The following is a 26678-nucleotide window of genomic DNA, read 5'->3' as shown; positions in this document are numbered from 1 at the left end:
GCAGGGCACGAAGCCCACTGGGCTGGGGCCACTGTAAGACAGCCGAAACCTTCTCAGGATCCATGGAGAACCCCTCAGCGGAAATGATGTAACCTAAGAAGGTTACCTGGGATCGGTGAAATTCGCATTTCTCAAGCTTACCGAACAGCTTGTTCTCTCGTAAGCGTTGCAACACTCGTCTGACATCCAGAATGTGGGCCTCCATGGATGCAGAATATACCAAGATGTCATCCAAATAGACCACCACACACTGCTGCAACAGGTCACGGAAAACATCGTTGATGAATTCCTGGAAGACTGCGGGCGCATTGCACAACCCAAAGGGCATAACCAAGGATTCATAATGACCGGTCCTGGTGTTAAACGCGGTCTTCCACTCATCGCCCGCCTTGATCCTTACCAGGTTATATGCCGCCCTCAGGTCGAGTTTGGTAAAGACCGTGGCCCCTTTGAGGCGATCGAACAGCTCGGAAATCAAGGGTATCGGGTAAGCGTTCTTGATCGTGATGCGATTGAGACCCCTGTAATCGATGCAAGGCCTCAACTCGCCGCCCTTCTTTTTCACAAAGAAAAATCCAGCCCCTGCCGGGGACGAGGATTTGCGAATGTGTCCGCGTGAAAGCGCCTCCCTCACGTACTCCTCCATGGCCTCATTCTCCGCTACCGACAGTGGATAGACTTTGCCACGAGGAGGAACGGCACCGGATTGTAACTCTATGGCACAATCGTATGGGCGGTGCGGAGGTAGGGCAACCGCGCGCACCTTATCGAATACATCCCGGTACTCTTCGTATTCAGGAGGCAACAGAGAGTCCGAGGAAGTACACAGCAACTTGACAGGCCCATGGATGCAACTAGCCCCACACTGCGGTGACCACGAGAGGATCTCGACCGATCTCCAATCGAAAGTCGGATTATGCTTCTGGAGCCAGGGGTACCCCAAGACCACCGAGTAGTGTGGAGACGAAATAACCTGGAGACAGACCGACTCTCTGTGAACGGCACCAATGGCTATCCCCACTGGAAGGGTCTCATGAGTCACGTGTGGCGGCAGAAGGGGTCTGCCGTCTATCGCCTCAAGAGCCAGTGGGGAACCTCGAGGCTGCAGAGGAATGGAATTGGCGGCAACGAACACTCTATCAATGAACAAACCACCAGCACCAGAGTCCACCAACGCCTGGGTCGTCACCGAGCCCCCGACCCAGGAGAGGACAACCGTGATCAGTGGTTTGTCAACACGGGAAACCGGGGACGAGGAGACTCCACCCAAGATCTGCCCCCGACAGGACCTCAGGTGCGAGCGTTCTCCCGGACGGTTCGGACATGCCAACCGAAAATGCCCACCGAGACCACAGTACATGCATCGGCCCTCGCGTCTCCGGAGTACCCTCTCCCCCTCAGACAGGCGAGCAAACCCCCGCTGCATGGGTTCACCCCCAGACAAGTCATCCCCAGGAGGCGTGGGAGGAGAGGGAGGCACGGGTGGGACAGCAAACGTAGGCGCCAATCTGTTAGGAGACCTCCGCAGGCTCTCCTTAAAGGAAGGTCTCTCCCTGAGTCTGGTGTCAATCAAAATCAGGAAAGAAATAAGAGACTCGAGCTCCACTGGTAGGTCCTTAGCTGCAACCTCATCCTTCAAGGCATCCGAGAGACCATGAGAGAAAGCAGCGACCAGAGCCTCATTATTCCAGCCCACCTCTGCTGCCAGGGTACGAAACTCAATGGCGTATTCAGCTACGGATCGTGAACCCTGTCTGATGGACATAAGGAGCTTCGCAGCAGAGGCAGCACGAGCCGGCACATCGAATACCTTCCGAAGAGAAGCAACAAAACCGGAAAACTCGGCAACCACCGGATTGTTGTTCTCCCATAAAGGGCTGGCCCAGGCCAAGGCCTTGTCCGAGAGCAGCGAGATCAAGAAGCCCACCCTTGATCTCTCAGTAGGAAAGGCATGTGGCAGCAACTCGAAGTAAATGCCCACCTGGTTAAGGAAACCTCGGCACTGAGTTGGCTCTCCCCCAAAGCGCTGTGGAAGGGGGGCAGAACCGGTCATACCCTGAAACACCACAGGCGCAGCAACAGGTGTCAGGGTAGACTCTGGCGCAACAACCGGAGCGGCAGTAGGAGCGGGCCCAGGAGCGACAACCGACCCATCGGCAACGGAAGCTAAATGAGCCGTGCGTTCAAGCAGGGTTTGCAACGCCACAGCGAACCGACCCAACAGGTGATCCTGCTGATCAAGTCTGGCAACCAGCGTAGGTAGCGAGGGTGGCCCTGTACCGTCAGAATTCATGGCTTGGTCCTAATGTCATGGAACCATGAACCAGACGTACAACAAGAGATAAGTGGAAAATAAGAAGGTTTTATTGAAGAGCAAGCCGTAAGCAAAGTCCGAACGGATGGCTAAACCGAAGCAGGGTCTTGCGGAGACAGAGGTCAGGAACCAGAAGGGTAGTCAGACGAAGCCAGGAACAGGAACCAACGGGGTAGTCAGACGAAGCCGGAATTAGGAACCAACGGGGTAGTCAGACGAAGCCGGAATCAGGAACCAACGGGGTAGCCAGACGAGGCCAGGATCAGGAACCAGAAGCAGCAGCAGTCTTGGAAGCATGTGAACACAGGAGGACCAAGCAAGGAACTGAAGCCACAGACCTCCTATATATATGAGCTGGGCATCCAGCTCCTCCCAGTGGGAAGGAGGAGCCGCAGGGTGGGAGGCTACAAGAAAACCCAGAAACCAAGATGGCCGCCAGCACATGTCAAACGAAGGGAACAGCAAGGAGGTAAGACCATGACAAGGAGGCAGTGGTGTGACCCGCAGACACAGATTGTGGACCCAGGCATTCGTCCCACCTATTAAGGTGCTTGAATGCCATGTGGCGGATCATGCTGGTGGTGGTGAGGTTGCTAGTGTTCACGCCCCGGCTCATTTTGGTACGGCACAGGTTGCAAACTACTACTCTTTTGTCGTCTGCGCTTTCCTCAAAAAAGCGCCATACTGCGGAACACCTACCCCTTGGCAAGGGAGATTTCCACAAGGGGGTGCTCCGTGGAACAGTTGCGAGCCTGTTTGGTGGGGCCCGCCCTCTCCCTTTTGGCACCCCACTGCCTCTTCCAGCCTGTTGCGGTGCAGCAGATCACTCCCTCTCTGTAATGCTGTCTTCATTTGGCTTTCCACCTTCCCAGGTTGGGTCTGTGACTTCATCGTCCACCACCTCCTCTTCCACTTCCTCACTCTGCTTATCCTCCTGACTTGTTGACCTAACCACTACTTCAGTGATTGATAACTCTGTCTCATCCTCTTCATCAACCTCTTGAGACAGTAATTGCTGTTGAGTTTTTGGCAACTGTGTCTCATCGTCATCCACCTCATTAAACAATAATTTCCGTTACCCACCGTCATCTTCTTGTGATTGTGGATGCTCAAGAGTTTGGTAATCAGCACAAGATCAGTCCATCTTCAAGCGTGCTTGGCGAGAGGGCCAAATCAAGGAATGGCACTGAAAAGAGCTCCTCGGAATATCTGAGTATAGGATCACTTGTTTGCCCAAAGTCTCCATGGTGCAAGGAAGGAGGATCAGGGTGAGGATTGGGTTGAGCAGACTCTTGGCTACTGAGACGGGACTTGGTGGAAGACAGGGTGGTGCTTAACCAACTGTAAGCATTATCTGCTGCAATCTAACTGAACACCTGGCCACACTGGTCTGACTTCAAGAGTGGTGTCTTGCACCACCCTGCAAACTGGGACATAAAGCTAGGTATAGTGGATGATTATTTTTCTTGTGCTCTGGCAGCAGGCACAGTTTCTCCGGACCCAGGGCCATGGCCTCTGCTTGCACCATCAGCATCACGGCCACTGCCACGTCCTTTACGGCTCACCTTCTTCATATTAAATGTTAGAAATAGAACTGTAAAGAAGGCAATACATGACAAAAAGAAAGCATTTAGATCACTGAAACAGGAGGGTAGTGAGGAAGCACTGAAAAACTATAAGGAAAAAAATAGAATATGTAAAAAACAAATAATAACGGCGAAACTAGACACCGAGAGATTAATTGCCAAAGAGAGTAAAACTAACCCTAAAATGTGCTTAAATTATATAAATGGTAAAAAGTATAAATCTAAAAGTGTCGGCCCTTTACAGAGTGATGAGGGGGGAGTTGCAGAGAGTGATGAGGAGAAAGCAAAGCTATAAAATATTTTTTTCACTGAAGAAAATAAACTGTCAGATGAAATGCAGAATGTAAAAGTAAATTCCCCATTAAAAGTGTCCTGTCTGACCCAGGAAGAAGTACAGCAGCATCTTAAAAAGATTAAAATAGACAAATGGCCAGGACTGGATAGCATACACCCCCGTATCCTAAGAGAATTAAGTAATCATATAGCCAGACCCTTATTTCTGATATTTAAGGACTCTATACCCACAGGGAGTGTGCCACAAGATTGGCGCATAGCAAATGTGGTGCCAATATTCAAAAAGGGTAAAAAAACAGAGCCCGGAAACTATAGGCTGGTAAGTTTAACATTTGTTGTGGGTAAACTATTTGAAGGTTTTCTAAAAGATGCTATCTTAGGGCACCTCAATGAAATAAAAGGTTAGTATATAAAATGAGAATACTCGGACTGTGAGAAAATGTCTGTATGTGGGTAAGTAAATGGCTCAGTAATAGAAAAGAGAGGGTGGTTATTAATGGTACACACTCAGATTGTGTCACTTTCTCTAGTGGAGTACCTCAGGGGTCAGTACTGGGCCCTATCCTCTTCAATATATTTATTAATATTCTTGTAGAAGACTTAACTCAGGAAAAAAAAAAATTGCTGATGATACTAAACTGTGTAAAGTAATTGACAAGGAAGAGGACATTATACTGCTACAAATGTATCTGGATAGATTGGAGGTTCGGGCAGAGAAGTGGCAGATGAGGTTTAACACTGACAAATGTAAGGTTATGCACATGGGTAGGAATAATGCAAGTCACCCGTACATACTAAATGGTAAAACACTGGGTAACACTGACATGAAAAAGGACCTAGGAATTTTAGTGAACTAAGCTGTAAAAAAACAGTGTCAGGCAGCTGCTGCCAAGGCCAATAAGATAATGGATTGCATCAAAAGGGGCATAGATACCCATGATGAGAACATGGTCCTGCCACTTTACAAATCACTAGTCAGAGCACACATGGAGTACTGTGTATAGTTCTGAGCTCCTGTGAACAAGGCAGACATGCCGTAGCAGAGCTGGAGAGGGTTCAGAGGAGGGCAACTAAAGTAATTACGGGAATGAGGGAATTACAGTACCCTGAAAGATTATTAAAATTAGGGTTATTCACATTAGAAAAAAGACGACTGAGGGGAGATTTAATTACTATATATAAATATATCAGGGGTCAGTACAGAGATCTATCCCATCATCTGTTTATCCCCAGGACTGTGACTGTGACGAGGGGACATCCTCTGTGTCTGGAGGAAAGAAGGTTTGTACACAAACATAGAAGAGGATTATTTACGTTAAGAGCAGTGAGACTATGGAACTCTCTGCCTGATGAGGGGGTGATGATAAGTTTACTAAAATAGTTCAAGCTGGGCATGAATGTATTTCTGGAGTGTAATAATATTACCGGCTATGGCTACTAGAGATGGATTGGGTAGGTGATCTAGGGAGTTATCTAATTGCCTGAATGGAGCCGGGAAGGATTTTTTTCCCCCTTAAGTGGGGAAAATTGGCTTCTAACTTATATATTTTTTTGCCTTCCTCTGGATCAACTTGCAGGATAACAGGCCAAACTGGATGGACAAATGTCTTTTTTCAGAGGAGAATGTTTCCCACTGCGCAAAGGACCAGAAAAGCAGATCTTGGTTCAGTATTGATTTAATTATTGCAGCAGTACAACGCGTTTCAGGGATTTACTCCCCTTCATCAGGTAAAAATAAGCTGCACATACATATCAGGACACTAACAAACATTTATAAAGGGGAAAAAAAATGCCTAAACAGGTCAAAGGGTAAAGGAGGGTTGGCATAAAGGGTGATGGATCTCACCCCATGACAATAAAACCTTTATAAAAAATTCAGTGTTGCAATGTAAGGATGACCCTGTGAAGGAAGATGGGGTAAATGTGGAAAAAATGTGTTAAATGAAGTGGAGGGGCTTGTCCGGAGCTTTAGCGGTGCTCTGTGAGCGCTGAAAGAGAACAAACTCAGTCACATAACCGGCCCCCAGGAAAGCTGGGGGCCGGAGAATCAGAGGGGATGGTGTCCCACTGCCAAGCAACTAGGGCTGATGTACAGGCAGCCCCAGAAGTTGCGCGGCTTCGGGACACCACAGACTGTAGGCTGTGCATAAGAATGAGAAGCGGGCAACGTTAAGCAGCAGGGGAAGGGGGGTGTGGTTGAAGAGACGTCCCGTTGCCACCCAACCAGGAATCAAGGGCGGTCCAGGCTGTGCCGAGGCATTAGGGCACTGGGGGAAGCATAAAGGACTGATATAAAGGAGAACAAGGGGGGAGGGGGGTAAACGGAGGGATCTGACCCACTTGGAAGAAAAAGAGGGGCGCTCAAAATGCAGAGGATGACAAAAAAAAAATGTATTAAAAATAATTATATAGGCATGATAAGGCACATGAATAAAGTATAAAAAAGAACACGTGCTAAAAGAAACAACTAATTCTGAACATGAATAAAAGTGATACATGGGATGTGGGGAAAGCACATGGTTAAAAAGCGACTGACAGCTAAAAAATGTATTAATGGATAGCGAATAAATAATAAGTGAATGATAAAATTAATGATAAAAGATGAATGATAAAACATGAAGGGATGAGTGTTCCGCTGGGAAAAGCAAATGTATTACTGTAGGCAATAGAACATTTAAGCAATTGTTCCCAAAAAATAAATAAATACAAAATAATAATAATAATATATAAATAAATGCAAAGATTTTTTTTTTTATATATATTTTTGGGACATGGATGTGAATGGGACTAAAAGATTATGGCGGGTGGTTAGAGATTAATTTCGAATGCCTCATTTAGTCCATGGGGATTCAGGCAATTCAGTTTGTAGATCCAGAACATCTGGCGCCTTTTGATTGTCTGCATAATGTTACGGCAGTCTGTATTTACCTGCTCATTGGGTATGATGGTAATATCTGAAAAGGTGCCCTCGTGGCGATCTGTAACATGTCTTGAGACGCTGTGTTGCAGGAATTTCTTCTTGATGTTTGATCAATGTTTATTGAGCCTGTTGCATAAAGTTTGTATGGTGTGTTCCACATTTTGTAAGCCACAGGAACATTCTAGTGGGTAGATGACGTTCTTAGATCCACAATCTAAATATTGTTTGATAATGAAAGTTTCACCGGTGGTATTGCTGTGAAATGAGGGGGTAATACGTATGGAGGAGCAACAGAGGCACTTAGGTTGGTCACACCTGAAACTTCCCGTTGGTTTGGAGAGGGATACTATTTTGGAGGTTCCTGCTGTTTCTGTATGCGCCCGTAGCTTGCTAGGAGCTAGCAGGTTCTTCAATGTCTTTGCTCTTCTATAGGTTATAGGGGGGCGAGTGGGGAGTGATTTCCCTATATACGGATCTTTTCTGAGGATGTGCCAATACTTAGACAGGATACCTCTGACATCGTTATGGTTGCTACTATATGTCGTAATAAAATTGTTGCTCCGTTTCCTCTTTTGGTCCTCGTCCGTTTTCTGATTATCTTCATTTTCATTCTTTTTATTTATGGACAGACAGTTCTCTTGTGTAAGGGTTCTAGCTCTGTTAAAAGGCTGCTACAATAATCTCTCGAGGATATACTTTCTTTAAGAATCTTGTGCAAATTATCTCGCTTTGTGAGATTAAGTCTTCATCCAAAGAGCAGTTCCATCTTAATTTCTTGAATTGTCCAAAGGGGAGGTTGGTCTTCCACTTTTTGTAGTGTGAGCTGGAATAATCTAGATAACTATTGCAGTCCACTTTTTTAAAGAAGTTGCGGGTTTCTATTTTATTATTAATACTGTTTAATTCAAGATCGAGGAATTCCACTTTTGAGCGGTGTTCCGGAAAAAGTTATGCCCCATTTAGAGGTGTTAAGATGTCTCAGGAAGTTCTCAATAGAATCTTTGTCCCCATTCCAAATCAATAGTAGATCATCGCTATAAAAAACTATATTTTTTTGTCCAGAATGTGGACCTGTAGATGAATTTGTCCTCAAATGCCCCCATAAAGAGGTTTGCAAAGTTGGGTGCAAATCGCTTACCCATCGCGGTTCCTTTAGTCTGGAGGTATAGCTTGTCCTCAAAACAAAACATATTATGTATGAGAATGAATCTGATGGACTCCAAAATAAATAATTTCTGGTCCATCAGGTATTGATGGATCGTTGTCAAAAAATTGCTTGGTGCAATTAATATCTACGGATGGAGCAGAGTTAACACTCCTTTTTTTCTGAGATTTCGGAGTTGTGTTAGCTAATCTAAGCAAACACCTTCAATTGCTTTTCAATGGTTTTTGTCTCAAGATAACGCGATGAGTTAAGAAATTTGAGTTAAGAGCCGGAGTGCTAACCATGTTCCATCTGTAACTCGTGATCAATATTTGAATACAGAGCTGTGACATCCAGGGCTACCCAAACACAGGTTTCTTCCTATCCTTATACCCTTCAGTGATTGAATTAGGGAAGTGGAGTCTTTAAAGGTATGAAGGTAGGTTGGTAATGTATTTATGTAGAAGGACATCTACATAATGGGACAGATTGCATGTCAAAGAGGATATCCCAGAAATTTTTGGACGGCCTGGGGGTTTTGTGATATTCCTATGAATTTTGGGTGGGTGATAGGATCAGAATTGAAAATGTATTCTTGTTCTTTTTTGGTAAGTATGTGTTTAGCAGATTCAATAAGTGACTTGAAAGCTAATTTGTGCTCATGGATCCTCGCTTAGAGGGAGGTAATAGTATAGCCAGTGTTTCTTTGGGGTTAAGATTATAGTTCAGAATCTGTTTCTGATAGATTGAGCGGAAATCCTCCATGACTAAATTGTAGAAGGTATCTATGAAATTACCTTTGTGATGAGTGGGGTAAAAGTTAGAGGGAGGTTTTAAACAAGTAGAGACGTACTGCATTGCTTCTGAAGTGGGTACATCCTCTGATTTACCTCCAGTGTTTGGCTTGTTCGATTTCTCCAAAATACTGAAGTTTTTCTTGAGCGTTAATTTTCTGACAAAATTGTGTATATCCAGAAATAGGTCAAAGCCCTTGGTATTAGAAGATGGGCAGAAGGAGAGGCCTCTTGATAACAGGGAGGTTTCTTCTGGATTAAGTTTTTATGTGGATAGGTTATTTCTTGTTCCTGTGATTTCACATGTACTAAATTTTCTTTTTGCTTTTGCCTCCTCTGCACCCTCTTCTGTATTTTTTCGCTTTACTGGACCAGGCATCTCTAACCACCTGCCGTAATTTTTTAGTCCCATTCACATCCATGTCCCCAAAATATTTTTTTTCTTTGCATTTATTTTTATACTTATATATTATAATTTTTTCATTTTTTGGGGAACAATTGCTTAAATGTTCTATTGCCTACAGTAATACATTTGCTTGTCCCAGCGGAACACTCATCCCTTCATGTTTTATTATTCATCTTTTATCATTAATTTTATAATTCACTTATTATTTATTCGCTATCCATTCATTCATAAATTTTTTTGCTGTCAGTCGCTTTTTAACCATGTGCTTTTTCCACATCCCATGTATCACTTTTATTCATGTTCAGAATTATTTGCATCTTTGCGCACGTGTTCTTTTTTATACTTTTTTATTCATGTGCCTTATCATGCCCATATAATTTTTTTAAAATTATTATTATATATTTTTTTGCCATCCTCTGCATTTTGAGCGCCCCTCTTTTTCTTCAAAGTGGGTCACATCCCTCCGTTTAACCCCCTCCCCCCTTGTTTTCCTTTATATCAGTCCTTTATGCTTCCCCCAGTGCCCTAATGCCTCGGCACAGCCTGGACCACCCTTGATTCCTAGTTGCTGCTTAACGTTGGCCGCTTCTCATTCTTATGCACAGCCTACAGTCTGTGGTGTCCCGAAGCCGCACAACTTCTGGGGCCGCCTGTACATCAGCCCTGGTTGCTTGGCAGCGGGACACCACCTTCTCCAATTCTCTGCAGCCCCCAGTGTCCCCGTTGCAGGGCAACGACTCTCACACATGCCAGCCCCGATCACATGATCGGGAGGCCGGTCATGTGACTGAGTTTGTTATTTTTCAGCGCTCAAGGAGCACCGCTGAAAGCTCCGGATGAGCCCCTCCACTTTATTTAACACATTTTTTCCACATAAGAGTTCCCATTTAACCCATCTTTCTTGTGGTCATCCTTACATTGCAACACTAAATTTTTTATAAAATCTGCAAGTTTTATTGTCGTGGGGTGACATCAATAACCCTTTATGCCACCCCCCTTCACCCTTTGACCCCTTTTAGGCATTTTTTATCCTTTATAAATGTTTGTTAGTGTCCTGATATGTATGTACAGCTTATTTTTACCTGATGAAGGGGGGTAAATCCCCGAAACGCGTTGTACTGCTGCAATAATTTAATTAATCCTGAACCAAGATCTGCTTTGAATTATGGCTGGTCGTTTGCGCCATGGGAAACTTTCTCCTTTGGAACTCTGTATCTTCTTGGGGACCCCAGGCATCTCTGCAAAGAAGACCCTCCACCCGTGGCTGCAGACCAACCAGTAAATGAGCATCAATTTTGATGTGCGTCTACTAGTGTTGTGCCTACAGACAGCACAACCTATCTAGGTGAGCCTTGCATCTGTATTTTGAGTTGTGAATTTCAAACGTCATTACCCTATGGTGCGCCCTTCTGTTTAAATACAGCATAAACCACGCCTTTGTACCGGAAATGTCTTTTTTTGGCCTTATATACTATGTTACTATGTATATGATTGAAAGTCTGTCACACGTACAGTAGCGTAGGATTGGTACATGCACAAACAAATTTAAAAAGGTATTTGATATGTGGAAACGTCACACAGGAGATATCCCGCTGGTAATGTCAATGCTGTCACCAGGGGCTAATGAAAAATTACAGGGAATGTCACAAGTATTTGGGATGAGGAAACGTTATTCAGGAGAGGTACCACCGGTAATGTCATGTATGCAGCGTTTACGCAAAAAAGAAAATTTTGAAACGCACACGTTACACTTCAGGTGTGGCACTGGTTAAGTCACTGTCAGAAGCGGACACCGTCTATTGACAAAGTACACTGTATGTCACAGATATTTTTTGAATGCGCACACTTTACACAGGAGATGTGGCGCAGCTAATGTCGCTGTCTGCTGCAGCCTAACTATTGTATGCTATTTAGCGCAGGATGCGCTAAAAATAGATATTGCTGCCACACACAATAGTCCTTAGAAGGATTTCTGGGCCTGTAAAGTTTTAGCAATTTAGCGCAGGTTGCGCAAAAAATAAACAAAAAAAAACATAATTGTAATGGTCATTCTGTTTTCTTGAGTCCATCATGACGGCTTAACGTAGAGATTGACCCCTTGACCTCTGTAGGGGCAGGAACACAGAGTTTAAAAGGCCACCACCCACTCTCACCCTCAGTGCTTCCAAATGATCAAGTGGGTGCAGTCTTAATTATATGTATGTGTGTATATGTGTATATATATATATATATATATATATATATATATATATATAGAGTGTGTATATATATAATATATGAGCTGTCATGGTGGACTCAAGGAAACAGAATTACCAGTAAGTCTAATTATGTTTTTTCCATTTCGTCCACCATGACGGCTTAACCTGGAGAATTACCAGATTACTTAGTAGGGTGGGTAACTGCATGAAGGTCAAGTTGGCAGAAGCCGAAACATTAATACGATAGTGTTTAATAAATGTATTAATACTGGACCAGGTGGCTGCTTTACAGATTTTATCTAAGGAAACACCTCCTTTTTCTGCCCATGAGGAGGCCATAGCTCTTGTGGAATGGGCACTTATATCTGTAGGACTATTAAGACCCGACATCTGGTAGCAGCAGGATATAATGGATTTGATCCAGCGCCCAATTGAGGCCTTGGATGCCTTCTTCCCTTTGTTTGGACCAGCAAGCTGAACAAGAAGATTGTCCACTTTCCTGAATTCCTTTGTTGCCGATAGGTATTGTATGACAGTATCCTGGACATCCAGGAGTTGGTATTGATCCTCAGATGCACTCGTCACATCTTTAGGGAATGACGGAAGGACAATCTCCTGGTCTCTATGAAAGTCTGAAACGACTTTTGGAAGAAATCCTGGATCCAACCGTAACACTATTTTATCCGAAAAAATAGAAAGATAGGGTTCCCGACATGAAAGCGCCTGCATCTCTCCTAGACGTCTAGCTGATGTTATGGCTATTAAGAAACCAGCCTTGAGTGTCAGGTGCTTGACTGAAATGTCCTGCACAGGGGTAAAGGGCGGTTTCATTAAGCCTTTCAGGACCAGGTTTAAGTCCCACTGAGGGGTCCCTGGGGTTATAGATGGTCTTAATCCAGAAGCGTCTCTTACAAATCTTCTTACCCATCTATGGCTGGCCAGGTCTGTATCATAGCATACCCCTAAGGCAGAGATCTGTACTTTAAGCGTACTGGGTCTCAGACCCAAATCCAGCCCCTGGAGAAAATCAAGAATCTTTTCGATGCTTGAGGGAGAATTTACTGGAGAGTTCTGACCCAGCCAGCTGCAGTATTTTTTCCAGATTTTGAGATATATCACGGAGGGGACCTTTTTCCTGTTGGATTTGAGGGTATTGATAACCTTTTCGGAAAGACCCCTGCTTTTTAATACCTCACGCTCAGGATCCATGCTGAGAATTTGAACAGGCCCGGATTCTGATGGAAGATCGGACTCTATGATAGAATGTCCTCCTGGAGGGGAATTCTCCATGGTTCCTCCAGCGCTAATTCGTTAAAGATTGGAAACCAGTTTATTTCCGTCCAGTATGGGACCACTAGGATCTGTTACTGGATCAGACCTTATCTATTGTAGTACCCGGGAAATTAACGCCCAAGGACGAAAAGCATAGGCGAGATCCTAGGTCCACCCGATCGAGAAGGCGTCCACCGCCCAAGGCCTTTCCCTGGGGTTTAGGGAGCAAAAGAGTCCTACCTTTGCGTTTGTTTTTGATGCGAAGAGGTCTATTTGAGGGGTTTCCCACCTTCTGGAGATCTGTCGGAACATCTCTGGACTTAGGGACCATTCCCCTGGGTCCATGGTATTCCTGCTGAGGAAGTCTGCTTGTATATTTTCTGTACCTTTTAGATGGATTGCTGTGATGGAGAGCACATTATTTTCTGTCCAAAAGAATATTTTCTCCGCCAGGTCTTTTAGGCAATCTCGTGCCTCCCTGGTGCTTTAAGTATGCTACTGCTGTCACGTCTGAAAGTATCTTCAGGTGTTTTCCGAGTACCACTTTCTGGGATGCTTTTAGAGTCTCCCAGATCTCCCTCAGCTCTCGGTAGTTTGAAGATCTTATTTTTATGTTGTCTGACCATCTGCCTTGGTAGTTTGAGGATCCCACCCTTGCCCGCCATCCTGTGCAGCTTGCATCTCTGAACACCTGGATGTCCGAGTTTTTTTTCCAGGGTACGCCCCTTGACAGATTCCTCTTTTCCGTCCACCAATTCAAATCTGATTTTACGTAAATGGGGATGGATATCGTTTTTTTTCTAGAGGACTGATATTTGTCCCAATTCTTCTGGATCCACAATTGGGTATCCTGGTATGAGCGTGGGACCACAATACTGATGTGATGCAGGAGGTCATCATCCCCAAGAGACTCATGGCATTGCAGATGAAAATTTTTTTGTTTTTTCACTGAAGGCTATCAGTTTTTCTTGAGGAAGAGACGACGTCTGAGTCAAATCTAGTACACCCAGGAATTTCATCTTGGTGGATGGGACCAGAGAAGATTTTTTCTGATTTATTACCCAGCCCAAGTCTGAAATTCCGCGAATCAGGTAACTGGTGTGACTAGATGCCTCTGACTCTGAGTTTCCCAGAATAAGGAAGTCGTGTAAGTACAGAAAGATTTTTATTCCCTCTGATCTGAGAGGAGATCATTTCCACCACGAGCACATCTGGAGCAGGAACTTCACTCTGGAGGCAGCAGTGGTCCCTTCAAACTGCTGCATCTAAACGCCAGTGCGGCATCTGATGTCATCACTGCGCACAGGCCTGGGTTCTTAGCTCCGCCCCCTCAGCCTCCTGCCGGTCCCGAACAGAGCGCAGCGCTGCCGTTTCAAAAACCAGGGTCTGCATGCAGCGTGCTCTGTGGTGCGAAGTCAGCTTCCCAATAGAGGGAAGGGGGACCCTGCGCATGAGGAGAGATTCAGGCCCCTGCTGGACAGGAACGAGATGCAGCTCCATTACGTCTTCCTCTGCCCAGCTTTGGAAGGAGCCGTCGGAGGGCAGAGGGAAAGGGCTACAAATCCCGTAAGGTATTTAAAATAAAAACAAAGGGTGATGTTCTTCACCTCCCACAGGAGGTCTCTCTGTGAGGTGCCCCCGTAGGGACAGGAAAACACTGAGGGTGACAGTGGGTGGTGGCCTTTTAAACTCTCTGTGTTCCTGCCCCTACAGAGGTCAAGGAGTCAATCTCTAGGTAAAGCCATCATGGTGGATTCAAGAAAACAGAATTACCAGTAAGTCTAATTACTTTTTTTTTTTGTGCAACCTGCACTAAATTGCTAAAACTTTGCAGACCCAAAAGTCCTTCTAAGGACTATTGTGTGTGGCAGCAATATCTATTTTTAGCGCATCCTGCGCTAAATAGCATACAATAGTTAGGCCGCTGCAGACAGCGATATTAGCTGCGCCACATCTCTAGTGTAGAGTGTACGCATCCCAAAAATATCTGTGACAAGGCGTCAATCTCCAGGTTAAGCAGTTTTCAATAGACTGTGTCCGCTGTGCACAGTGAGATTACCTGCGCCGCATCTCCAGTGCAAAGTGTGCGCATCCCAAAAATATCTGTGACAAGGCGTCAATCTCCAGGTTATGCCGTCATGGTGGACGAAATGGAAATATAGATTGCTGCTGCCACACACAACAGTCCTTAAAAGGACTTTTGGGTATCTGAAAAGTTTTTGTGGTAAAAAATATTCTTAAATCACTACCTACACTGTCTGTCTTTTTTTCTCAGCACAGCTCTCCCTGACTACGGATGAGCCGAACATGCTATACGGCACCCGATGACATGTTCCAGCCAGCCAATCACTGTAATGCCAGCAGCCAACATGGCTACGGCATTACAGTGAGGGTAGTACTTACCTGCACGTTTATTAGCTGCATAGCAGCCAAGAAACGTGCGGGGTGGAGACTTGAGCATTACGCTCGTGCACATGCGGTATTCAGCCGAATACCGCCATGTGCCGAGCATCGAGATGCTCAAGCGGAACTGGTGTTCAGCCGAGCATGCTCGATCATCACTAATCACTATATAGATTGAGCTCCATGGTAGCATTATTAAATGAAGTAAATAACAAAAAGTAAATATCAAAAGTTATTTAATTTTCATGCTGAATTACAGTGGATATAAAAAGTCTACACACCCCACAAAATGTCAGGTTTCTGTGATGTAAAGAAAATGAGACAAAGATAAATTATTTCTGAACTTTTTCCACATTTTAATGTGACCTATAAACTGTACAACTCAATTGAAAAACATACTGAAATATTTTAGGTACAGTGAAGAAAAAATATAAAAATAAAATAATATGGTTGCATAAGTGTGCCCCCCCCCTAAACTAATACTTTGTTGAAGCACCTTTTGATTTTATTACAGCATTTGGGTATGAGTCTATCAGCATGGCACATTTTGACTTGGTAAGATTTGCCCACTCTTTATTTCAAAAATACTCCAAATGTGTCAGATTGCGAGGGTGTCTCCTGTGCACAGCCCTCTTCAGATCACCCCACAGATTTTCAATTGAATTCAGGTCTGGGCTCTGGCTGGGCCATTTCAAAACTTTAATCTTCTTCTGGTGAAGCAATTTCCTTTAGCTTAACTAAGGCCCCAGTTCCAGCTGAAGAAAAACAGCCCCAAAGCATGATGCTGCCACCACCATGCTTCACTGTGGGTATGGTGTTCTTTTGGTGATGTGCAGTGTTGTTTTTGCACCAAACATATCTTTTGGAATTATGGCCAAAAAGTTCAACCTTGGTTTCATCAGACCATAACACCTTTTCCCACATGCTTTTGGGAGACTTCATATGTGTTTTTGCAAAATGTAGCCTGGCTTGGATGTTTTTCTTCGTAAGAAAAGGTTTTCGTCTTGCCGCTCTACCCCATAGCCCAGACATATGAAGAATATGGGAGATTGTTGTCACATGTACCACACAGCTAGTACTTGCCAGACATTTCTGCAGCTCCTTTAATGTTGCTGTAGGCCTCTTGGTAGCCTCCCAGACCAGTTTTCTTCTCGTCTTTTCATCAATTTTGGAAGGACGTCCAGTTCTTGGTAATGTCACTGTTGTGCCATATTTTTTCCACTTGATGATTGTCTTCACTGTGTTCCATGGTATATCTAATGCCTTGGAAATTCTTTTGTACCCTTCTCCTGACTGATACCCTATATCAATGAGATCCCTCTGATGCTTTGTAAGCTCTCTGTGGAGCATAGCTTTTGCTGCGGGATACGACTAAGTACATTTCAGGAAAGACCAACTAGAGCAGCTGAACTTTATTTGGGGTTAATCAGAGGCACTTTAAATGATGGCAGGTGTATGCTGACTCCTATTTAACATGATTTTGAATGTGATTTCTTAATTCTGAGCACAGCTACATCCCACACTTATGCAACCATATTTTTTCGTTTTTTTGTTTTCTTCCCTCCACCTAAAATATTTCAGTTTGTTTTTCAATTGAGTGGTACAGTTTATAGGTCAAATTAGAGGTGGGAAAAGCTCTGAAATGATTTATCTTTGTCTTAATTTTTTTACAGCACAGAAACCTGACATTTTAACAGGGGTGTGTCTAATTGCAATAAAAAATAAATAATTATACTTGCTTATCCATTTGATCGTGAAGATCCAGCAAAGTCTTGCCTGGCGCGTGATGACGTAATCACGCCAGCCAGCATGGTGATGTCATGTGTCACTGCACACGAAATTTCAAGCAGGATCTTCAAGCTAGATTTCCACTGTGGCCTCTTCACGTTCAAATGGATGAGGTAAGTATGAATTATTTTTTTTAGCGTCATTTCAGAGAAAATCGATTCGTTACCACGAAGCTCGAGGCAATTCGGCTTTGCAACAAATCAAATTTTTCCTCAAATTTGGATTAAAGTCCACTTCCTGAACTTCGATTTGCTCAATACTAGCCATCATTATTAAAATGTTGGAAAACCCTTTTAAACTGTTTAGGTTTATATATTATGTATGTTCACCCCTCTTCTTATATACATCGCCATGGAATGAATGGTGCTTTAATAATTCATAAAATAATATATAATAATAATAATAATAATAATAATAATATAAGGCCCTTTTCACATATCTGTGTCTGTTAGGACTTCTGTAACAGGAGGGTCAGTAGTTTATCCATGAAGGATCTATGTGTCGTCAGTGTGTCTTTTTCTTGCCATTCGTGGCTCATCCGTATTCCATGTACACTTCTAGACTGAAAATGTATTTATTTATGGAGCATCTCCTACTAATGATTCATGAAAATTGCTTAAAGAATGAGCATTCAGTCCATGTTGTTTTGGTAGTTTTCATGTGCATGCTCAGCTGAACCATACATTTGTATGAAGGGCTCAGGACAGTTCTCCGGTAATACATTTTTTTTGCAAGTGCCCCCAGCCTGCCTCCATAAACAGAAGATTCATACTTACCTGCTCCCATTGTTCCAGTCCTCCATGCTGCCTTCCACACGTCACCTCTGAAGCCAGGCCCACGCTGGGGTGGATGTAAACACTGCACAGGGTCCAGAACATGGACATATGGGAGGTAGCACAGAGGACCAGAGAGGCAGGGATAAGTAGGAATCTTCTGTTTATGGAGGCAGGCTGGGGGCACTTGCAAAAAAAAATCATTATTCCTGGAGATACGCTTTTGATGCATTGAAGGTTGCAAAGTTAGACTGCATCATCTTACCTGGTTGTAAGACAGTGCTGATAGCGTGGACTACACCATTTGTGGCCATCATATCTGCTTCAGAAACAGGTGCCTTATTCACAAATAAAGTGGAGTTTTTCTGCAACATAAATTATAATTTTGTTAATCTTTATATTCCCTTGATTATTTTTCTGAAGGCAGCAAAAGCTAGTGACTAGTCCCTTTAACAAAATGCTGCGTCACTTGCTTGAATAGGCCAGTGCTGGAGCCGCTAAATACTTTTGCATGTGCCTTTGAGTTCACAAAGTACTGGCTCCCCATAAACCCCCCCCCCCCCCCCACACACACATCCACCATTAATTGACATTTTTTCTCCTTTAATCAAATACAAATTTTAGCAAAATAAATAGGTCAGTTTAAGTAAGTGACCCAACATTTTGCTCAGGGAATCTGTCACAGTATATTTTGCCATTAGTTAGTGCACCATAACACGGATGACTTACAGTATTTTCTTTAAGGTCTAGGCTCTATATAAATATGACACATGGAAACTATCGCACTCTTCAATTTTGTGGCAATCATGTATAATTTTCAATAGTATTAACCTATGGGGGTATAGGTATTCCATGGGGTTTGAAGGTTTGTGCCCCCTTCAGTATTTTCTACATTTCTGCATAAATTTGACCAAAAACTGCATTAGATTTTCACACAAGTCCTAACAGTAGATATAGATAACCAAATTAAACAAATAAGTGAAAATATTTGACTGTTCATTTATTTATTTAAGGAAATGATCCAATATCACACTTCTGTGAGTGGCAAAAGTATGTAAAAATTTAGGATTAGCAGGTTATTTGAAGGTGTAATTAGTATCAGGAGTTTTCAATCAATTGGATGACAATCAGGTATGAGTAGGCAACCTGTTGTATTTAAAGAACAGAGATCTATCAAAGTCTGATTGTGTACAAAAGGGGGAAATTCAAGACCATTATTACCGTCCCCAGAAGTGGTCGACGAACAAGGATCGCACCAAAAGCAAGGCGTGTAATAGTCCAAGAGGTCACAAAGAAACCCTAGGTAACCTCTAAGCAACTAAAGACCTTTCTCACATTAGCTAATGTTAATGTTCATGATTCCATCTGTAGGACACTGAACATCGATGGTGTGCAAATCAGGACTGCAAGGAGAAAGGTGCTGCTCCTCAAAAAGAGCATCGCTGCCTGTCTGCGGTTTGCTAAAGATCATTTGGACAAGCTCAAAATAATTTTTGGGGGTTTAAATTAAATGCATTATATTTGGAAAAAGGAAAACACTGCATTCTGGCATAAAAACCTCTCCCCACCTGTGAATCATGATGGTGGTGGTATCATGGTTTGCAGGGTGGTCGTAACTATGGAAACGAGCAGTGTATAATGAGGCAATGTGGGCAATAGCAATACATTTGTAAGTGCCTTGTTCTAATTTTGTCTACAGGCTAAATGCAATTTGCTGAAGTGAACCAACTCTTTTAACACACAAGTTGCTCTGCCAAAGAATGGATAAAGGCTATAGTTAATGTTTTGGAATGGCCAAGACAAAGTCCTGACTAGTGTTGAACGAATCAAAGCCAAACAAATTGACTTCGATATAAATTTCAGGAAAAATTTGATTCACCACGAAGTCGAGTTTCCTCACGCTTCGTGTTAACAAATCTATATTTCTTGAAGTGGCGGCAAAAAAAAAAAGAGGCAGTCACCGCCATCTTGGTTGAAGTACCGCACAAAATCACGCTGTGTCTTTAATCAAGATGGCCGCAACGGCCTCTCTGTGAGCAAGTGGATGAGTTGAGTATGTATTTTTTTCTTTTTTACTGGATTAACCCCTGAAAGCCCACAATTGTAGCATCGGATGCCACAACCAGCGTTGAACGCGGCATCGGAGGAGTTTAATCGCTGTTACATCTTCATTTCACTTGCTACATACAAAGGAATGCACTTTGTGACAAAATATTGCATCACAAATCAAATTTCTTAGTGAAATTTGGCAAAGCAGTTGAATCTAATTTTTCATAACTTTGCTCATCACTAGTCCTCCTTTGACCTTTAATCCAATCAAAATGTTGTGGAAGGACCTTAAGTGAGCAGTTCATGACAGGAAACACACCAACATGACACAGTTGAGGCTGACTTATATAGAGGAATGGGCTATAATTCCTCCAAGCCGATGGGCAGGAATAATCAACGGAAATATTTAGTTACATTTATTGCTGCACATGTTGGGTATGGCAGATGCTGAAAGCAAAGGTTCACATACTTTTGCCACTCACTATGAAAATCTGATGTAGGTTTATTCAGAAATATAGCAAATTCTGTAGCAATCACAAACTTTCAAGCACCACTGTATTAAATAATATATATGGTCACGATTTTGAGACCACAGAAATCTGAAGAGGTTGTTGGATATTTGTGATTTCAAAATCACAAGCACATGAAAGACCATGTATATATGCAATTTCATATACCCTCATGCATAGACTGTAGTAAAATATAAAGAGATTCAACATTAGGGTAGCTACTTACAGACATAGCTTCCAGTTTTTCTCCCTGAAGTGACTTCATTCTTACGAGTTGACTGACAGACCCACTAACCAGAATCTCGTCACCAATGTGATACTTGAGAAGGTTAGATAGTTCTTTTGCATTACCTTATAACATGAAGAGCATGTAAGTTTGCATTTTATATAATTAAAACAGGAAATAGAAAGTCTTCATTATTATTATATCATACACTAATGTATCATCAAATACTGATATCTAAAAGTAGCAAAAAGGAAAATAAATAAATGAAAAGGGAGATGGGAGTGGGGTGTAATTATTTTATCAACTACCAATAACTTTCTTCTTTGCAATCCATGATCATGGCACCTAATGTGTTTCGGAGAAGATGGCTGTCCTGTAATTTGTATTTTTGTAATATCTATTGTATAGAATCACAGACCATGGATTTTATTGCTACAATACGTGTTTTAAAATAGATTTTTTTTAGATTAAAAGCCAGCCTATGGTAGAATGTTAACAACAGATGAATACAATAGAAAATACAGGCATATACCATCAGTGGCATACACAGAGAAGTAAGGGCCCCAAAGCAAGGATCAAACCAGGCCCCTCACACAGGACAGAAGGGTTTATGTCTAAACCGTTTTCAGTGACCATTGGGCCAATTTTCCACTGCCTTATTTGCTAAATGTTGTTCCTTTAGAAGGTTGAGTCCTGAAAAAGTGTTCACCTCCAGTAGAAGAGGAGATAATCCCAACCAAGACTGGGCCCCCTCTTGCCCTGGGCCCCATAGCAGTTGCATGGTCTGCCGCTATGGTAGTTACACCCCTGTGTACCATCTATTGTATATAAAAAAAAAAAATTCTCCTTGCCTGGGATCAATTCCTAAGTTTGAATAAATAGAGAAGGTATCCTTATCCTTAGTATTTCTAGTAAATGAAATACTATGGCTGGCGTGTAAGTATGGTAGATGGCTTTTACTTATACTTATCTGCATAGGAAATGTATGTATGTTTTATTTTTTTATAAATACACACAATATATTTGATAACAACATAAAGACAAGCTGGATGTTATGAGCAGTGCAGAGCTTGGGCAGGAAAGGGAATTATTCATGAGATATTTCCAATAATTCCATCACTTGTGCCCATGAAAATTATGTGTTTGCCTTGTCCTTCATTATTAGGGTGATAGATAACACTATCAATGTAGCCATTACCACTAATCGACTACCAGTAATGCACAGGTCCGGTGTCTATTTTCCTGGACTTTTAAGGTTTTGTCTAGCATTTGAGAAATTGAACAATATTCATTCAATTCAATAACAGTGCCTATGGAACATATATAGGTGCTTTCTTATCCAACAGAATTTCTTTTGTGTGTATTTGAATTTGTGAACATTGCCGCAAAGCAAATAAAAAGCTGAGATCATACACAGATGCATAGTGCTAAACATCCATGAAGCTTCCTGTAATGTTTTCCAGAAGCCCTCGTGTTTCCTATGTGATTGTAATTATAAATACATGTTTACTTAGAAACATAGTGAGGACTCTGGTAAAGTGCTCATCTGGCAGAGCACTCAATGTGTAGGTTGTAGTTCAGGGAAGTCATTAAATCTGTTTTTCTTTATAATCCATATAATGCAAAGTATCTTGTAAAAATGTTTGATCTATTTTAACGCCTTCAGAACACCCCATTTTTCACCTTAACCCCTTAAGGGCCCAGCCATTTTTCACCTTAACCCCTTAAGGGTCGGAGTTTTTTTTTTTGGCGTTTTCATTTAGCGTTCCCTGCCTTCCCAGAGCCATAAGTTTTTTATTTGTCTGTTCACATAGCCATATGAGGGCTTGTTTTTTGCGGGACAAGTTTTACTTTCCAACGCCACCATTTAATATTGAATATCATGTAGTGGGAAATTACAAATGGGGTGAAATTGCAAAAAAAATAAAAAAAAGCAATTCCACCAGAGTTTTAGGGGTATTTTATTTACGAAGTTCCATGTGCGATAAAACTGACTGTGCGATAAAGTGACCAATAAATGAAGCGAACAAAAATGGTGAATTGGCCATTTGGACGCTTTTTTCCATTTTACTGTTTGCTGTATGGGGAATATATTTAAATATTTTAATACTATGGGAGTTTTCACACATTGCAACACCCTGATATGTATTTTTTCTTTTATTTACATTTTGGGAAAAGGGGGGTGATTTGAATTTTTTTTATTTATTTATTTATTTATTTATCTTTTACACTTGTTTATAGATCCCATAGGGAACTATAACAATCAATCATTATCATAGATTCCAATGCACTAGTTTACTAGTTTCCTATGGAGCCCTATTACAGGCAAGGGCTCCAAAGGAAATACTATGCAGCAGCCTCCTGTCATTCATAAAGACAGGGGCTGCTGCATACACGCTCCGGACATTAGCCGCGGGTGTCTGCTAAAAGAAGCATGGCTATGGCGCCCGCAGAGGGCAGGAGCGGGAGCCATCTTTAAACACCCGCCCAGTGCTGTACATGTACGGTTAAGGACCAGGCCATTTTTAGCAAATCTGACGTGTCACTTTATGTGGTAATAACTTTAAAATGGTTTTACTTATACAGGCCATTCTGAGATTCTTTTCTCGTCACATATTGTACTTCATGACAAAATTGGTGAAATGGAGTCCAAAAATTTCATTTTTATTTATAAAAAATACCAAATTTACCAAACATTTCTCTACTTTTATAATAGATAGTAATAACTCCAAAAATAGTTATTACTTTATATTCACCAAATGTCTACTTCATGTTTGGATCATTTTTGAGAATGTCATTTTATTTTATGTTATGTAGGAAGGCTTAGGCCTCATGCACACGACCATGCCATGTTTTGTGGTCCGCAAACCGCAGATTCGGAAAAAACAGAAGCCGCCCGTGTGCCTTCCGCAATTTACGGAATGGGCGACCCATTGTAGAAATGCTTATTCTTGTCCGCAAAACAGATAAGAATAGGACATGCTATATTTTTTTTTGTGGGGCCTCGGAGTGCTGTCCGCATTTTTTGCGGTCCCATTGAAGTGAATGGGTCCGCTCTCGAGCCGCAAACACTGTGGCTCGGATGCGGACCTGAAAAACGGTTGTGTGCATGAGGCCTTGAAGTTTAGAAGCAAATCTTGAAATTTCTCTGAAAATTTCCAAAAGCCACTTTTTAAGGACCAGGTCAGGTCTGAAGTCACTTTGTGAGGCTTACATAATAGAAACCACCCAAAAATGACCCCATTTTAGAAACTACACCCCTCAAGGTATTTAAAACTGATTTTTACAAACTTTGTTAACCCTTTAGGTGTTGCACAAGAGTTATTGGCAAATGGGGATGAAATTTGAGAATTTCATTTTTTTGCCTAATTTTCCATTTTAACCCATTTTTTTCCACCAACAAAGCAAGGGTTAACAGCCAAACAAGACTGTATCTTTATTGCCCTGTCTCTGCCGTTTACAGAAACACCCCATATGTGGCCGTAAACTACTGTACGGCCACACAGCGGGGCGTAGAGTGAAAGGTGCGCCGTATGGTTTTTGGAAGCCAGATTTTGCTGGACTGGTTTTTTGACACCATGTCCCATTTGAAGCCCCCTGATGCACCCCTAGAGTAGAAACTCCATAAAAGTGACCCCATCTAAGAAACTACACCCCTCAAGGTATTCAAAACTGATTTTACAAACTTTGTTAACCCTTTAGGTGTTGCACAAGATTTAATGGAAAATAGAGATAAAATTTCAAAATTTCACTTTTTTGGCAGATTTTCCATTTTAATATTTTTTTTTCCAATTACAAAGCAAGGGTTAACAGCCAAACAAAACTCATTATTTACGGCCCTGATTCTGTAGTTTACAGAAACACCCCATATGTGGCCGTATACTGCTGTACGGCCACACAGCAGGGTGTAGAGTGAAAGGTGCGCCGTATGAAAGCCAGATTTTGCTGGACTGGTTTTTTGACACCATGTCCCATTTGAAGCCCCCCCTGATGCACCCCTAGAGTAGAAACTCCATAAAGTGACCCCCATCTAAGAAACTACACCCCTCAAGGTATTCAAAACTGATTTTAAAAACTTTGTTAACCCTTTAGGTGTTGCACAAAATTTAATGGAAAATTGAGATACAATTTAAAAATTTCACTTTTTGGGCAGATTTTCCATTTTAATATTTTTTTTTCCTATTACAAAGCAAGGGTTAACAGCCAAACAAAACTCATTATTTATGGCCCTGATTCTGTAGTTTACAGAAACACTCCATATGTGGTCGTAAACCGCTGTACAGGCGCACGGCAGGGTGCAGAAGGAAAGGAATGCCATACGGTTTTTGGAAGGCAGACTTTGCTGGACTGTTTTTTTTGACACCATGTCCCATTTGAACCCCCCCTGATGCACCCCCAGAGTAGAAACTCCAAAAAAGTGACCGCATTTTAGAAACTACGGGATAGGGTGGCAGTTTTGTTGGTACTAGTTTAGGGTACATATGATTTTTGGTTGCTCTATATTACACTTTTTTGTGCGGCAAGGTAACAAGAAATAGATTTTTTGGCACTTTTTTTTGTTATTTACAACATTTATCTGACAGGTTAGATCATGTGGTAATTTTATAGAGCAGGTTGTCACGGACGGGGCGATACCTAATATGTATGCAATTCTTTTTATTTATGTAAGTTTTACACAATAATTTCATTTTTAAAACAAAAAAAAATGTTTGTGTCTCCATAGTCTAAGAGCCATAGTTTTTTCAGTTTTTGGGCGATTATCTTAAGTAGGGTCTCATTTTTTGCAGGATGAGATGACGGTTTGATTGGCACTATATTGGGGTGCATATGACTTTTTGATCGCTTGCTATTACACTTTATTGTGACGTAAGATGACAAAAAGATGCTTTTTTTACACCGTTTTTATTTTTAGTTTTTTACGGTGGTCATCTGAGGGGTTAGGTCATGTGATATTTTTATAGAGCCGGTCGATACAGACGCGGCGATACCTAATATGTAAACTTTTTTAAATTTATTTAAGTTTTACACAATGATTTCATTTTTGAAACAAAAAAAATCATGTTTTAGTGTTTCCATAGTCTGAGAGCCATAGTTTTTTCAGTTTTTGGGCGATTATCTTGGGTAGGGTATGATTTTTGCGGGATGATATGGCGGTTTGATTGGTACTATTTTGGCGTACATGCGACTTTTTTGATCACTTTTATTACCTTTTTTGGGAACTAAGGTGGGCAAAATTTCAATTTCCTAATAGTTTTTATTTTATTTTTTTTATGGCGTTCACCGTGCGGGGAACGTAACATGACCGTTTTATAGATCAGGTCGTTATGGACGCGGCAATACCAAACATGTGTAGGGAATTTTTTTTCATTTTTAATCAGTGATAAATGTGTTTTTTGATTTTCACATTTTTTCACTTTTTTTTTTACTTTTAGCATAGATCTGTTCAGCACCATGGACAGCAGGACGCCTGAGCAGGCGTCCTGTTGCCATGGGAACCTTCCCCGTCTGCCACAACTGACTAATTCAGTTATGAAGTTACTTTGAGGGGTTTATATAATAGAAATCACCCATAAATGACCATCTTAGAAACTATACCCCTCAAGTTATTCAAATATGATTTTACAAACGTTAACCCTTTAGGTGTTCCACAAAAAATAAAGGAAAATAGAGGAGAAATTTCTAAATTTCACTTCTTTTTGAAGATTTTCCATTTTAAATCAATTTTTTTCTGTAAGTCAGAAAGGATTAATAGCAAAACAAAACTCAATATTTATTTCCCTGAATCTGCATTTTACAGAAACACCCCATATGTGGTCGTAAACTGCTGTATGGGTACTCGGCAGGGCACAGAATGGAAGGAGCAACATATGGATTTTGGAGTGCAGATTTTACTGTGATAATTTTAAGTGATAATTTTATCATTAGTCCCACCCATTTTTGGCCCAGGATAGCCCGAATTTGCCGGGAATGTCTTTAAAATCCAATTTATCCAATACATTTGC

The 26678-nt window shown here is 42.0% G+C and overlaps 1 protein-coding gene across 1 annotated transcript in view; it reads right to left on the bottom strand.

Annotated features, from left to right (window-relative positions):
• The window catches only part of TGFBI (transforming growth factor beta induced), a 109077-nt gene that overhangs the window by 12579 nt on the left and 69820 nt on the right, over window positions 1-26678 (bottom strand). The window contains exons 13-14 of the mRNA XM_044280857.1: window positions 20677-20801; window positions 18158-18257 (exon numbers count right to left, since the gene is read on the bottom strand). Coding sequence (XP_044136792.1) covers window positions 18158-18257; window positions 20677-20801 — 225 coding nt within the window. The remainder of the gene's footprint in view (window positions 1-18157; window positions 18258-20676; window positions 20802-26678) is intronic.

The sequence above is a fragment of the Bufo gargarizans genome, chromosome 2 (genome assembly GCF_014858855.1).
Source record: "Bufo gargarizans isolate SCDJY-AF-19 chromosome 2, ASM1485885v1, whole genome shotgun sequence".
Lineage (NCBI taxonomy): Eukaryota > Metazoa > Chordata > Amphibia > Anura > Bufonidae > Bufo > Bufo gargarizans.
Note: the sequence above shows the minus strand (reverse complement) of the source record. Positions and strands in the feature narration are given on the sequence as shown.